We start from the raw sequence: 16,624 nt of genomic DNA on the forward strand, positions 1-16,624 counted from the left end.
TCTGTTAAACCCAAAACTCAAGCGATTTATGCATGCCCGGGCCCTGATCAACTCAGGGTACACCTGAGAAATCATAACCCCAAGACTGGTAGACGCACTGGGACTGTCTAGGACTCCCCTGCCTCACCCAATCCAATTCGAGCAGATGGACAGGTCAGTTATGAGGGGGGAACCGTGCACGGAGAAAACCCAGAGTTTACCCATGGGGATAAAGGAACACTGGGAGGTAGAAATTTTTGTCATCACCCCTTCCTCCTCTTTCGACGTGGTGCTGGGAGTGGGTTGGCTCGCCCGACACCAGCCGGACATACAGTGGGAGGAGCAGACCATAGACTTTACTGATCGGAGATGCATCCACCACCACTGGCAAGGGAAGTGGGGGCTGACCCCTCCACCTAAAAATGAAAAGATGTGTATGTCAGTGGAGGAGGTCCGGTCAATCCCAAAGGAATATCGGGATTTACGTAGAGTGTTTAGTGAGGAGGAGGCAAACGAGCTACTGCCCCACCGGAGCACAGACTGTGCGATCGAACTGATCCCAGGGGAAGAGCTACCTAAAGCCAAACTGTATTCAATGGGGTGGGCCGAAAAGGCTGAGTTAAGGAAATTTATCGACAAAAACTTGAAACGGGGTTTTATCAGGCCTGCCACCACGCCGCACGCCGCTCCGGTCCTCTTCCGGAAGAAGGAGGACGGGAGCCTCCAGCTTTGCACAGATTTAGCGGGATAAACGGGATTTCAATGTCCAACGCCTACCCCATCCCGTTGATAAAAGACCTTTTGAGCACAGTGTCAGAGGGGTCCATTTTTACAAAACTGGACCTGAGAGATGCTTATTTCAGAGTGAGAATCAAAGAGGGGAATGAGTAGAAGATGGTGTTCAATACACCCATGGGGCAGTTCGAGTACTTGGTGATGCCGTTTGGGTTACAGGGAGCCCCCGGGGTTTTCATGAACTTTATAAACGAAGTACTCAGAGAGTACCTGTACAACGGGGTGGTGGTGTACCTAGATGACATCATTTAGAATACCTTTGATGTATTATCGGTTAAAATGACTCCTCACCAGGAAGAATGTATCAGTTCCAATATCGCTATGCTCAGGAACTATGAACTATCAAATAAAGCCTTAAACTTTGTATCAAATGAAGTCTGGTTGATTTGAGGTTCCATCGTCTGACAGATAATATGTGACAGTCATTCTTTGAGACTTCAATGTACATGACAGCTCCCTGATCCTGCTTACAATACTTCTCAAATACATGCATTTTTGTCAGATTGCATTTATCTTTTATGTCTTTACTAGGAATAAGGCGCATTGTGAGAATAAATATCTTGTCAAAATTTAAGCCAACCCTAGTAAAAGAATAAATATAACAGGTTCTAGGAAGAGGCTCTGGGAGAATGTCCCAGCCTTTGGCACTCAGTGGCAATTTGCTGTAGTTGCTATACCATGATAACAATCACACACATACACTGAAGCGTGGCATTCCTTTCATCTGTAGTGCATTGTTGCCACCTTTTCCTGTCACATTTGGCCTTGCAGCATTTAGCATCAGTGTTTGCTTGTTGTGTAATCTGTCTTTTTTGGCTTGGCATGGTTGTGTTATGGTATACCATAGAGTATGCACTTTAAGGTAGCCACAGTTTTCCATCTCCTCCCCCTTCCCTGCAGCCTCTACCTTGGAAAAGTACAGTCTTTCTCCACAGTGGGGACCAAAGCAGAAGGGAATGGACCTCAGCAGGGTATAATAACACAGAGTCCACCATTTTCTCCAGGGGAAGTGATCTCTGCCATCTGGAGAGTGGTTGTAATTCTGAGTGAGTTCCTGCCCTCACCTGGAGATTGGCAACAATGGTTCCCCAGAAGGAACTGGCTGGTTTGGAGGCACTGCATCTATCTGAGGTCCTTTGTTGTTGTTCAGTCATACAGTCGAGTCTGACTCTTTGCAACCCCATGGACCAAGTCACGCCAGGCCCTTCTGTCTTCCACCATTCACCGAAGTCTGCTCAAATTAATGTTAGTTACATCAGTAAAGCTGTCCAGTCATCTCATCTTTTGTCATCCCCTTCTTCTTTTGCCTTCTGTCTTTCCCAGCATCAGGATCTTCTCCAGTAAGTGCTCCCTTCTCATTTGGTGGCCAAAATATTTCAGCTTCATCTTCTGCATCTGACCTTCAATCCCCACCCTCTTCAGACTCCTCCCCTCCAATCTCCAGGAATTTCCAAATCTGTAGTTGGCAACCCTAGCTCCTTCCCAGCCTGCCATCAACCTATCTTCATCTGCCCCTCTGACTTCAGCTTTTCATCTCCTCCCCACTCCCTGCAGCCTCTACCTAGGGAAAGGACACTCTTTCTCTGCAGTGAGGACCAAAGGAGCTTACAGCATTCTCCTCTCTCCCTTTTGTTCTGCACAACAATCCTGTGAAGCAGGTTAGGCTGAAAGTCTGTCACTGGCTCAAAATCACAGCTAGTACTTGGGTCTGGTAGACCCTGCTCTGAAGTACTAACTGCTACACCACACTGACTGTTGCTGCTAAACAGGAGCAAGCAGTCAGGCCTAGTTAAGTCATGCCAGTCAGGTGGCATCATGTTACCCATGTGCTCCCAGGCCTAGGGTAGCCAACCTCCAAATGGAGCCTGAAGATCTCTTGGTATCACAATTGAACTCCAGATAACAGATCTCTCTTCATCTGGAGAAAACAACTGCTTTGGAGGGTAGACTCTATGGTATTACATTCAGCCAAGGCCTCTCCCTGTAAGGCTTTGCCCAGAATCTATCACAAGACTTCTTGAATAAATACAAAAGAAGCTTTTAATGAATTATCTGGTAGCAAACACTTGTAGCAGGTACACACAAAACTAATTGCCTTGCCAAACTGACGATAAGTCAGTTACAGTCCAAATATAGGTTACAGGTTAATGGTCCATCATTTCTCCTGCCTAACCCTTTCCTGCTCAAAAATCTTTGAATTAGTTCCCAGACCATGGTGTTGCTTTTCTCCAAGGTCACATTCCAGCTTCACAGACATTTTCAGTTGGTACCTATCTTTCATTACCCAGGAGTCAAGATTCCCATAATAAGTTACCCTCTATCATGGTCTCATATGTTACCAATACTATTCTATATAAGTAATTAGAAAACATAATGAATGCATTATGGTTAGTAAGTATTGATATCATAATACAAGGGGTTAGTGCAATCATGAATAAATGTACATAAATGCATATATGAATAGGAACAATATAATTTTATGGTTAGTAAGTATTGATATCATAATACAGGGGGTTAGTGCAATCATGAATACATGTACATAAATGCATATATGAATAGGAACAATATAATAGTGGGTATATGAATATGCTTGGTCCACTCATTAATCACTCATCACCAATGATAATATTAGGAAAATCAATAGACTGTTACTGAACCTCAAATTTGAAACACTCCTCATACTCCACCACAAAATCTCCAGGAATTTCCCAACCTGGAGCTGGCAACTTTAGCTAGGACTGGCCCCAATGAGTTCTCCCTCAAAGGCCAAAAGAGGACTCTTCTCCTGCCTTATACTGACAGAACCAAGCTTGGAATACTATCGTTGCATAGCAACAACCATTGAGGGAAAATGGAGGACCCAGCGGGACAGGCCAATAGAACATGAAGGCAGCTTCCCCAGCGGCCCAATCCTCATCTGTCCTGGAGGGATTGAGTGACATGCAACTCAGCCAAAGGGAGGGTAGGTGAGTTGTCATCAGTACAGCTTGCCTTTTATATCTATAGAATTTTTTTCTACAGCCAAACAGTAGTGCATTAGTTCAAGAGTTTATCAAAATCACACATTTAAAGATTATCAGAATATCTCAGAATATCTGCCTGGTATTAAAAGCCTTCAGAAGAAATAATTGCAGGGGTCGTTTTGTAGAAAAATAGGTGGTGGAGCTCATCCAGGGATTGTTAAGCAGCTGCACATACTATTCAATGGATGAGGAGGTGGAACTCTCAGAAGGAAGAGGTGGAACTCTCGGAAAGGTTCAGGAGCTGTGCTCCTGTGAGCACCCACTGAATCTGAGGCCTGAACAATTGTATTTCTTAATGAATCCCTGCAGTTGCATGTTGCAGTTGCAGTTAAAATGCCCTTCTTAGACTCCCCAGACATCACTGCAGAGTATACAGAACCCAATGATACTCCACTGCTCTATTTTGACCCTTTTTCTGTAGACCATACCAGGTGAGCTCATATTAGTACTAAAGAAGTTCAGTGCTTACCTAGGTTGCTCTTGGAGGTGCGCACTGGTGTGTAGTGGTTTTTGGAGGATGTTCTGACTGGTGTGTTGTCTTTGGAGGAGGACTCTATAGCTGAGATAGTCTCTCTGTCACAGTGTGCTATGGGGATTGGTCCCTGCTGCCGGAGGATATCAGCCAGAGCCCTAGAAGGAAGGAGGGAAGATAGTGCAAAGTGTTCATAAAACAACATGAATAGCAAGCAAAACTTCCTGAATTTGTCTCCACAGAACACAATGCTTTGGTTTATACTTTTACACACACTGAATAACACATTTCCAATCCACTTTCAATGCACTGTGCAACTGGATTCTACAGTGTGGAAATGGCAAAATCTACTTGCAAATGAATGCTAAGGTGCATTGAAAGTGATTAAAAGTGCATTATTCAACGTGTGTGAAAGTGATAAAAATAAGAGTATACAGGAGTTACATGTTCTTTCTTCAGGTGGGTGGGTAGCCCTGTTGGTCTGAAGCACAGTGGCACCTTTAAGACCTACAAAGTTCCATTCTGCTTATAAGCTCGTGCGTGCATGCACACTTTTTTCAAATACATTGAAAAACACTTCCTCAAGCCTTAGATAGAGGTGCGGGGCTAGTTGCCAGGAAAGGTTAGTCAGTATCAAGATGCACAAGTAACTGAGCAATGAGTATTGCTATGATTAGATTAAAGCGGTTGGTAAAACCTGTGAATAGTAGCTTTTTAGCATACAAATAAAGGAGTTAACAAACAGATGTGATTACTGATGATGCTCTCCATACCTAAAAGTACAATATGAAACCAGCTCATTCCACTAAAGCATTTCCATTTCAGAACCCTTCCAGGTTACAAATAATTCCTTTCTTGCATCTACATGGTACAAGTGATATAAACACAGAGTAAAGAGTACCACAATAGCAGTACTGAGTGGGGTGGGGGGGAGATGTCATTGTGCTCAATGGTGTCCTAAGTGTCAGACAATGGAACTTCAAATTAACCAGACTTCATTTGTTACAATGTTTAAGGTTTATTTTGATAGTTCATAGTTTCTGAGCGCAGCAAGATTGGAACTGATACTTTTCCCTGGGTGCATAGATATTTTAAACACTTGTACATCAAAGGTTTCTAAGCAAATCAACATTCCCACTATGAAGTGATACATTTCACACGGTTGCTTTCTCTTATCTCTTTGTGGTTCCCATTCTCACAGGGATGGCCAAACCGGCATTCCCGGAGGCATCTTATCTTCAAAGGGTTGTTGCCTTTGTTAGTATCAGGGACAGGAATTCACACCAGTGTTAGTACCAACTATGCCTCTCAAAGATTTCAGGTTTTCACTGCTGGTAACATCGTTAGTGTCAGGCGTAGGTTCATTGAAGCTCACAAGCAAGCAGACTTTGATATTTTAAAACAAAGTTGTCTTTATTGCATACTGTGTTACTCCAGCATGGCGACTATTGGAAATGATGGAGATCAGCTCGAACTATTGGCATTTATCTTTCTACTTCAAAGCAATGGTTTCTAACCCCTGATTCCCAAAACAAAAGGTTGCTTTGCATGTGAGATCTTTCCTAGCGCTTCCCCCCCTTATCTTGTCAGTTGGTGGTTATAATTCCCAGCGGCAATGTCCTTGGGCCTCCGGAGCGGAGGTGAGAATTTGGCACATACTGTAGGCTTCAAAGGGATCTTGGCAACCTTTGATATTCATGGGAAGCAGCCTCTACTCTTCCCGCCGCCCTCCTGGTTGTTCCCAGCTTCTATGTTAGTTAGCATTTTTATGCAGCATTGAATATGGTTAGTAACAGCATTACTTAATATCATAAATGAACAGAGCCTGACAATTAGGGTTTGTAGAATCTTTTGGGCTCAAGTGCCGTGTTCTACTGGAGAAAGTTTTTCTTCCAGACGTTTTGTTCTCGGCTGCGGAGAACATCCTCAGTGGCGTTGCAGCCGGAGCAAAAGGAAGATGGTTGTTGACTGTGCTGATTGTTCTGTGGAATGTACTGGTTGTTCTGTGAATTTCTGCAATTTATAGTCTGTAGGGTGTTTTGCAGAGCTGGATACCAAGATTGGTGCCTTCTTCCTTTCTGTTAAATGTGTGCTGGTGTTTGTAAATCTCAATAGCTTCTCTGTTCAGGCGGGTATGATAATGTGAGGCCGTAGAAAGGACTTCAGTTCTTTCAAAGTGGATGACATGGTCTCCTTTTTGAAGTGTATGTTCAGCTACAGCTGATTTTTCTGGCTGAAACAAGTGACAGTGTCTCTTGTGTTCGGTGAGGCGAGTGTTGATACTGCAGTCAACAACCATCTTCCTTTTCTTCATACCCCTTCCAACCCTCCCAGCAATTAACACAGAACAATGGTCACATTCAACAGCCAGTTTCCTTATCACTACCCTTCCAGGAAGCCCCACCAAACAATGGGCACATCCACAAACCTATTGCCCTTTCACCGCACCCCCTCCAGCCTAGAAATAGCAGCTCTCCAGCAGCCCTGGCCTCACTCAATGCACAGCAGCCAAGAAGGTCAGAGCGCCTGCTCTGGCTGCAACGCCACTGAGGATGTTCTCTGCAGCCGAGAACGAAACGTCTGGAAGAAAAACTTTCTCCAGTAGAACACGGCACTTGAGCCCGAAAGATTCTACAAACTCTAACTATGCCTCTACTTTGATACGCAAGGTTTCTCCTTAAGGTTAATACCATGGGTTAGAAAATGGAGTCAGTTAAGCTAAGCAATTCATTACAGTTTAAACCAAGCATCATATTGTATCAGGTCTTTTACTGTGACTCTGCTCTAGTCACACACAGCCCCGTGGCTGTCTTTATAGAGTAAACAGTGAGCTCTGCTTCTCTCGAAGAATCTCCTCAGCTCCTGTCTCAGCTCTTTCTCAGACCAACTGCTTTCTTCAGCAGTCTCCCTCAGACTCTGTCTGTTACTAACTGCCTCAGGCTCTGTCTGTCCGACACTAACTCCCTCAGCCGTTAACTGTCAATCACCTCTGAGAGTTCCGAGCACTCTGGCCCCCACCCTCAGGTCACCTGACACAGGCTCTATGAGTCCTTAGTTTTCTTGATAACCCGTTCATTACCATCAAAGACCCACCCTCTGCTCTTGCTCTGGCTGTTGAGTCAGAAGTGGGTGGGGGCTTGAGCCTTTAATTTGCAAGGTTCGTCCTTGCCAGAGGTAGAAGTGGCTCAGCTGCAGTAGAGAAAGCTGCTTGGGGTTAGAACAGAGCTGCTGGTAAGTTGTTGCTGAGTGAGGAGAGCTTGTTTGCATGGGGGTAGTTGCTGGCTCCACCCTCTGCTGTTGCTCTGGCTCTTGAGTCAGAGGTGGGTGAGGGCTTGATCCTTTAATTTGCAAGCCTCATCCTTTCCAGAGGCACGAGCCTTTGGGGTGAGCCAAAGGGCAAGAGCAAAAAAAGCTATTAGCCTCTGGCTCTTAGACTGGGGTCTAGCCTGGGGGGTTCTTTAGAAAGGTGGGTAGTTACTCACAAGTAGTTTCAAGTAGCAGTTGGTAGTGGGATTTAAAGAGAAGATAAAGAAAACTTTGAAATGGATTGCAGCAGTATGGCTGGTGAAGGAGCAGAAGGAGTGACGTGTAAAGAGCGTGGGATGTTTGTATTTCTACCTGAGAGTAGCATGAATTACACTTGCAGCAAGGTTAAGTTAGTGGCCCTGCTGGAGGAGAAGATACAGGGACTGGAGGCACAATTGTCCACACTGCAGTGTATAAAGGAAGGTGAAGATTTTCTTGACAAAACGCATGTGGCACTTCTGAAAGGACAAGAGGAGGGAGAGGAAATGGTATCTCAGCAATTAGAAGAGAACCCAACACAGGAGGAGGGTTCCTGGAAAAATGTAACCCAAAGGAAAAAGAAAATCAGGAGATGTTCTGAGCCTCTGCTGCTCAGCAATAGGTTCCAGGATCTTCCCACAGTAACTGATTTTGAACCATTGGAACAAAGGCTACTTTCCCAGCCTCCACGAACCTTGAAGAAAGTTTATCAGGATCCTGTGGATAAGAAGCCTGGAGCTTCTGCTCCCCAATATAGGAAGAGGGAAGTGGTGGTGGTTGGAGACTCCTTGCTCAGAGGGGTGGAGCCCAAAGTGTGCAGACTGGACTTGTCATCCCAAGTGGTCTGCTGTCTGCCGGATGCACGCATCCAGCATATGACAGAAAGGATTAGAAGACTTATCAAGCCCATGGATTACTATCCTTTCTTGCTGATCCACGTAGGAATGAACGATACTGCCCGTCATAGCCCTGAACGTATTAGAAAAGACTATGTGGCTCTGGGTCAGAAAGTGAAGGAGCTGGGCACACAGGTTGTGTTCTCGTCAGTGCTTCCTGTTGAAGGCCATGGCTTAGGACAAGAAAAAAATACTTCAAATAAATGACTGGCTATGTCAAGAAAGATTCGGATTTCTGGACCATGGCTTACGCTTTCGAGATGGTGGTCTTCTATCGGGAGATGGTTTGCACTATGGTGATAGGGAAAAGGCTGCTTGGTAACTGCCTTGCTAACCTAATAAGGAGGGCTTTAAACTAAATTGTATGGGGGAGTGAGACAATAATTCAAAGCCTCATATGATGCCAGAAACTGGGCATAAGAACACAAAAGCTTTGCAGAGAGCGGCACATATGCTAGGTAATGTTAACTTGCAGGTTTGTACGGAAACTAAACTCTGGAGATGCATAAAACGTGGATTCTGATGTCTCTACACTAATGCACAGAGTATGGGAAACAAACAGGAACTGGAAGTCCTAATACAGGAAGGAAACTATGACGTAATAGGCCTTACTGAAACTTGGTGGGATGACACTCACAACTGGAAAATTAGGATTCAGGGGTAGAACATTTAAAAGGGACAGGCAAATGAGAAAGGGCGGAAATGTAGCAGTATATGTGAAGGAGGTATATACTTGTGAGGAAATATGTGCATTTGAGCATGGCAGCTCAGTTGAGAGTCTCTGGGTAAAAGTAAAAGGAGGAAGAAGAAACAGTGATATTATTGTGGGGGTTTGCTATAGACCACCAAGCTAGGCAGAGGACTTGGATGAGATATTCCTACAACAGACTGCAAAGTTCTCCAAGAGAAGGAATACAGTGATCATGGGAGATTTCAATTACCTGGACATCTGTTAGAAAACCCTAGTGGGCTGGATCCAGCTGGTGGGGAGGTCGAGACCAACATGAAGCGGGTCACGATGCAGCGCCAGTACCAGTCGTGGAAGGGCCAGCAGAAACCTAGCCCCGTGAAGCCAGAAGCCAAAAAGCCCGCTGGGGGAGGAGGGGGAGCGACTGCGGGGCCCCGCAGGTGCTTCAGGTGCGGTGATATGAACCATCTGGCCTCCAGCTGCCCAAACCCCCCGCCTCCCAAGACCCCACAAGTGGGGACGAAGACCAACGTTCCAACCCCGAAGAAGCAGGCCAGCCGCCCTAAGGAAGCGGCAAAGAGTAGCGTCGCTGTGTCCAAGGAGCTGGACGAGGAGGTGCTGCTGTCGGCGGAGCTGGGCGACTTGGCCTGGGCGTCCGAGCCGGCGGGAAACGAGACCGACCTGCTTTGAAGGGTGCCAGCCAGCAGGTCGAGCCGGAAGAGGCACCAGTGAGGGTGAGAGTAACGGGACGTTTATACTTTTTAACCTTGAAACTTCTGAACCCTAACCTGAAAAGGTTCATGCAGGTCCGGGCCCTAATAGACTCGGGGTGCAATCGAGAACTGATATCCCCCAAGATAGTAGAAGCATTAGGGCTCGAGAGCTCACCGCTACCCTGCCCCATGCAGTTTGAACAGATGGACGGGTCAGTAATGCGAGGGGAGCCATGTAAGCTAGAAACCCAGCCCCTCCCGATGGGGATCGAGGAGCACTGGGACCAAGAAGCCTTCATTATTGCCCTGTCCTGCTCCTACCCGGTGGTCCTGGGAGTGGGCTGGCTAGAGAAGCACGAGCCCCGCATTAGGTGGGGGGCGCAAACCATCCGGTTCATAGACCCCCTTTGTGCGAGCCACCTCTGGAATCCTGCTTGGGGCCCACGCGCTCCGGTAGCTGAGGTCCACGCCATTCCGAAAGCCTACCGGGATCTGATGGGGGTATTTAGCGAGCAGGGAGCCAACAAGCTACCCCCCCCCATCGAGACACCGACTGCGCCATAGAGCTAATCCTGGGGGAGACCCTGCCCAAGGCAAAACTGTATACAATGGGGTGGGCAGAAAAGAAGGAGCTTCGCAAATTCCTAGATCACAACTTGGAGCGAGGCTTCATTAGACCGGCCACAGCCCCCCACGCCACCCCGGTCCTCTTTAGGAAGAAGAAGGACAGCTCACTTAGACTTTGTACAGATTTTCGCGGAATAAATGCGATTTCCACATCCAACGCCTACCCCATCCCCGTCATCCAGGACCTGCTGAGTACAGTTTCGGGAGGCAAGATTTTTACCAAGTTGGACCTGAGGGACGCGTACTTCTGAGTGCGCATCAAGGAGGGGGATGAATGGAAGACGGTGTTCAATACGCCTATGGGACAGTTCGAGTACTTGGTCATGCCATTCGGACTCCAGGGGGCTTCGGGAGTATTTATGAACTTTATCAATGACATGCTCAGAAAGTTTTTGTTTAAGGGGGTGGTGGTGTATCTGGATGACATCATTATTTATTCGCAAGACGAACAGTCGCATGTGAAATTGGTGAGGGAGGTGCTCTGCATGTGCTGGAGCACCAGCTGTACGCCAAACTGTCTAACTGTGAGTTCCATCAGATGGAACTAGATTATTTAGGGTTCCGCGTTTCTGAAAAGGCGTTGGCAATGGACCTGGCTAAGGTGCAAGCGGTCTTAGACTGGGCTCCCCCAAGGACACGTAGACAGCTCCAATCATTTCTCGGGTTCGCAAATTTTTACAGGACCTTCATAGAGGGGTTCGCCCAGATCGCCCTTCCCCTAACCGAGCTCCTAAAGACGAATGGGAAGGGACCCGAGGCAAAACGCCTGGGAGCCAGGTTAAATCGGACCCCAAAGTGCCAAGCGGCCTTCAACAAACTGAAACGCCTGTTCACTAGTGAGCCGGTCCTGAGCCACCCCGACGAGCAGCGGGCCTTCATTGTGCAATGCGACGCCTCCGATGTGGCCATCGGAGCCATTCTCATGCAAAGGGATGGGGAAGGGAAGCTGAGACCCTGTGCCTACATCTCCCAGAAGTTCTCGGGAGAACAGAGAAACTGGTCAGTGTGGGATAAGGAGGCTTTCGCTGTCATGTTCGCTTTAAAAATGTGGCGGTCCTGGCTAGAGGGAGCCAAAGTACCTTTTGAGATCTGGACTGATCACAAAAATCTTGAGACCCTAACGGGGAAGCGAAAGCTGAGTGAAAAGCAAATTCGGTGGGCGGGGTTCTTCTCCAAATTCGATTTCACCCTGCGGCACATCCCCGGGACGAAAAACTTCTTAGCGGACGCTCTCTCGCGGCTCCCGCAGCATGAGAGCCAGAGGGAAGAAGTGGTAGACTCCTTGGTCCCGCCTTCTCAAGTAGTTGCCATGGTCACTACCCGATCCCAAAAGAAAAAGGAGCTAGAGGGGTTAAGTAAGGAAAAACTGGCTGCCGAGACAGAAAGGGAAGGGAAGGAGCGGCCAGAAGGGGTGCTAAAAGGGAGAGACGGACTGTGGTATAAGGGGGAAAAGCTGTACGTCCCCAAGAGCTTAAGAGCAGAGGTACTGCAGTTCTGCCACTCAAACAAACCAGCAGGGCACTTTGGCTACATAAAAACCCTGCATCTCGTCAGCAGGCAGTTCTGGTGGCCGTCCCTAAAGAAGGACGTGTCAGAGTGTCGAGTCTGCTTTAACTCTGGTCAAGCCTGCATTCAATCTTTGGTTCAGGAGAGAAGCATCCTGGGTAAAGCCATACTGTATGCCAATGCTGCTAGCTTGAACTCTCCTCACCCCCCCTTTCCTTTGTTATGTAGTTGTGCTTTGAAATGGGAATATGTGAAAGAGATTATAGAGCCTCCTCAGGCCAGGCATCGGGGGAGGTTGGAGCCGAGGAGACGCTCAAGACCAAAGCAGGCCTGAGAACAAAATTGTAACATCAATGTGTGAATGTGCCCTGCATAGTACCCCTCCCTCAAGTATCCCTTTGAAGTGTACCTTATGTGATTGCATTCTACTGTATGATCTTTAGTCTTTCAATCTCGTAGTCGAGAACCATGATATCAATAAACTAGCTACTTTGTTATCAACAAAGCCTCGTTATTGAATCCACCGACTTGACACAGAGTACGTGGCCGGCTGTCCCATTTGCATCATGGCCAAGAGAAGGGGTGGAAAAACACCAGGGCTGCTCAAGCCCCTGGAAACAGCCAAATGGCCCTGGTCAGTGGTGTCCATGGATTTCATTGTGGAGTTACCCCCCTCTCATGGGAAGACAGTGATTTTGGTGGTGGTAGATACCTTTTCTAAGCAAGCCCATTTCATCCCATGTGCCCAACTACCCACCGCAAAGAAGCTAGCCACGCTGTCCTTTAACCACGTGGTGAAACTCCATTCATTCCCAGACAAGGTCATTAGTGACCGCGGGCCACAGTTTGTTGCCACCTTCTGGCGGGAGTTTTGTAAACTGGTGGTAATAGAACAAGGATTGAGTTCAGCCTACCACCCCCAGACGGACGGACAGACAGAGAGGGTGAACGGGGTTCTAGAGCAGTACCTTCGCTGTTTTATCAACCACCGCGAATCCGACTGGGTCGACCTGCTCCCATTCGCAGAGTATGGATACAACAACAGTGTGCACAGCTGCACCAAAGCCTCCCCCTTCTCCACAGTGCACAGGTACAAAGGCAAGCCAATGCCCTTACTGCCAGGGGGGAGGCTCCCTCGGATCCCGCTGCATTCGAACAATGGTGGCAGGGACCAAGCGGGAGCTGGAAAACCATCCAGGAAAACCTGGAGGCAGCTAAAGAGACTTACAAGAAATACTATGACAAATCCCATGCTCCCACTTGGGATTTCAAGGTGGGAGACTCGGTGTTTGTGTCTACTAAAAACCTACCCCTCAGTCAACCTTCTAGGAAACTAGCCTATAAGTTTCTGGGGCCCTTCAAAATCAAAAGGGTCATTAACCAGGTGACTATGGAACTGGAGCTGCCAAAGGCTCTTAATAAAATACACCCTGTATTTCATTGCAGCCTTCTTTGTCGAGACCCTGGGGCTTCGACTTGGCATCCTTGAGTACCAGCCCCCCCAACCTGTGCCAATTGGTAACCAGAGCCACCACGAGGTCCAAGAAATCCTGGACTCTAAAGTAAAAAGAGGAATTTTGTATTACCTAGTCAAATGGAAACATTTCCCAGTCAGTGAAAATGAATGGGTAGCTGAGGGAGACATCTCAGCACCAGACCTGATTAAAAAGTTCCACCAAAGTCAAGCCAACAGAGCTGTGGAGGCAGCTTAGGGGGGGCAGTATGTCAAGTCTTTGTATAACTCTGGTTCAGTCAAAGAGCATTCTGGGTAAAACCAAAGTATATTCAAAGGCTGCTAGCTTAAACTCTCCCTACCCCCCTTTCTTTTATTATGTAGTTTTGCTTTGAAATGGAGAGATGTGAAAGTCTTATCTGTGCCTTCTCAGGCCTGGCTCAGAAGGAAGTCAGGAGCCTACTACAATCAAGGCCAAGCAGGCCTGAGAACGAATTGGTAACATCAATGTGTGAATGTTCCCTGCAAATCCCGCCCCCCGTAGGAATCCCTTTGAAGTGTCCCTGTATGTTCTTCAGTCTTTCAATATTGGCCTAGACTCAAGTAACAGTATCAATAAACTAGTTTCTTTGTATCAACAACGACTTGTTATTGAATCTGCCGACTTGACACCATGTAATTTTGGAATTTACAGTCTTAGGGAAGGGAAAAGCTATACATGGTCACACTTATAGGTTGCACTTCAGAAAGGCAAACTTCGATAAACTTAGAGTTATGTTGGGTAAAATCCCATGGTCATAAATACTTAGGAGGAAGGGGGTTCAGGAGAGTTGGGAGTTTCTTAAAAGCGAAATACTGAAAGTGCAATCACACACTATTCCTATGAAAAGAAAAAATGGAAAAAGCCTAAAGAAGCTGAATTGGCTCCATAAAAAGCTCTCTAAAGACTTGAGAAATAAAAAAGACTCCTTTAGGAACTGGAAGGAGGGCCTTATAACCAAGGATGCATATAAACAAATCACCACTGCTTGTAGAGAAAATGTTAGGAAAGCTAAAGCTCAGTATGAGCTTAGGCTGGCCAAGGATGCTAAAAACAACAAAAAAGAGTTCTTTTCTTTTGTTCAGAGTAACAAAAAGAGCAAGGACATGGTAAGCCCATTGCGTGGGCAGGAAAGTGAAATTGTAACGGGTAATGTAGAGGGCGGAACTTCTCTATTCCTACTTTTCCTCAGTCTTCTCTTGTGAGGGAAACGGTGCTCAACATGGCAAAAACAGAACATATAAGGAGGGTATGAAGTTCCAACCTAGGATCAGCATAGTTGTAGTACATAAACACCTAGTTTCAGGGCTAGATGAATTGCATCTAAGGGTTCTAAAAGAGCTTGCGGATGTAATTTCTGAGCCTCTGACTATTATTTTTGAAAATTCTTGGAGAACAGGAAAGGTGCCGGAAGATTGGAGGTGGGTGAATGCTGTCCCCATCTTCAAGAAGGGGAAGAAAGACGATTCGGGTAACTATCGACCCGTCAGCTTAACATAAATATATACCTGGGAAAGTTTTAGAACAAATCATCAAACAGTTGGTCCTGAAACATTTAGAAAGAATGGATGTGATTACTAAGAGCCAGCATGGGTACCTCAAAAACAAGTCATGTCAGACTAACCTGATCTCTTTTTTTGAGAAAGTGACTAACTTGCTGGATCAGGAAAATGCTGTAGACATCATTTATCTTGATTTCAGTAAGGCTTTTGATAAGGTTCCACATGCTATCCTTGTTGACAAGTTGGTAAAATGTGGTTTGGATCCTGCTACCATTAGGTGGATCTGTAACCGATTGACAGATCGCACCCAAAGAGTAGTGAATGGTTCCTCATCCTCTTGGAGAGGAATGACAAGTGGAGTGCCTCAAGGATCTGTCCTGGGACCTGTTTTGCTCAACATCTTTTTAAATTGATTTGGATGAAAAAATAGAGGGAATGCTTATTAAATTTGCCAGTGATACTAAATTTGGAGGGGTTGCAAATACAGTAGAAGACAGAAACAGGATACAGGATAACCTTGACAGGCTAAAAAACTGGGCTAAAATCAATAAACAGGGATAAATGTAAAGTTCTGCATTTAGGTAGGAAAAATCCAATACATGGTTATAGGATGGGGGAGACTTGTCTTAGCAGTAGTATGTGCAAAAAGGATCTAGTGGATCATACGCTGAACATGAGTCAACAGTGTGATGCGGTGGCTAAAAAGGCAAATGCAATTTTGGGCTGTATCAACAGAAGTATAGTGTCCAGATTTATGTGTTGAACCCTTTTATCTAGGTGATCGTCTTCCATTCTCACTAACGTTGCTAATTAATGTTTTAGGCATGCATTCTCCAAAATATAATCTAAGTCAGGAGATCTCCTCCACAATAGCAAGAAAGTGAACTCCTCAGTGTGAATTGGAAGTTGATACCTTATTGTCCTCAGATTCGATAAAGAGGCTAACTTTGGAAATAACAGATGACCCTGATCCAGCTAAAGTCTTAAAAGCATTTGGGGACCTTTTGACAGCCTTTAAATCAATTTTTGAAGTATCTAAGCATCCCTTTAAATCTAGGGGAAAGCATGCTTTGTATGATGGGGAATGTCGCCAGCTAAAGAGGACTGTCCAAAGGTTAGGTAGGAGTTGGAGGTGGGGCACCACTGGGAGCAACGGTCCTTTGTAGTAGCACCCTCGGCCAAGTTCCAAGCAGTATTGGGCCTAGAATGGCTAGCAGACCATGATCCGTTCATGAAATGGAGCAAGAATGCCATCTATTTCCAAAATCCGGGGTATCAAAAGCATGTCTGAGATAAACGTTGGGGTCCGGAACACCCCCCCCCCCCGAAATGGAAAACGTATACGTAATAAAAGTAGAGGCTTCCATGGTGCCACAAGAATACCGAGACTTGGAGGGAGTGATTGAGGCACGAGAAGCCAACGAGTTGGCCTGGAGCCTGTTTTGTTCAACATCTTTATAAACGATTTTGATTAAAAAATAGAGAGAATGCTTATTAAATTTGCCGAAGATAGTTAATTGGGAGGGGTTGCAAATACAGTAGGAGACAGAAACAGGATACAGGATGACCTTGACAGGCTGAAAAACTGGGATAAAATCAATAAAATGAATTTTAACAGGGATAAATGTAAAGTTCTGCATTTAGG

At 46.1% G+C, this 16,624-nt stretch overlaps 1 protein-coding gene across 2 annotated transcripts in view; it reads right to left on the minus strand.

The window, feature by feature from the left end:
* The window catches only part of SHISA6 (shisa family member 6), a 349,135-nt gene that overhangs the window by 303,833 nt on the left and 28,678 nt on the right, over positions 1–16,624 (minus strand). For both annotated transcript variants that reach the window (XM_060240724.1, XM_060240726.1), the window contains exon 2: positions 4,267–4,427. In XM_060240724.1, the coding sequence (XP_060096707.1) occupies positions 4,267–4,427 (161 nt within the window). The remainder of the gene's footprint in view (positions 1–4,266; positions 4,428–16,624) is intronic.

The sequence above is a fragment of the Heteronotia binoei genome, chromosome 5, assembly GCF_032191835.1.
Source record: "Heteronotia binoei isolate CCM8104 ecotype False Entrance Well chromosome 5, APGP_CSIRO_Hbin_v1, whole genome shotgun sequence".
Classification (NCBI taxonomy): domain Eukaryota; kingdom Metazoa; phylum Chordata; class Lepidosauria; order Squamata; family Gekkonidae; genus Heteronotia; species Heteronotia binoei.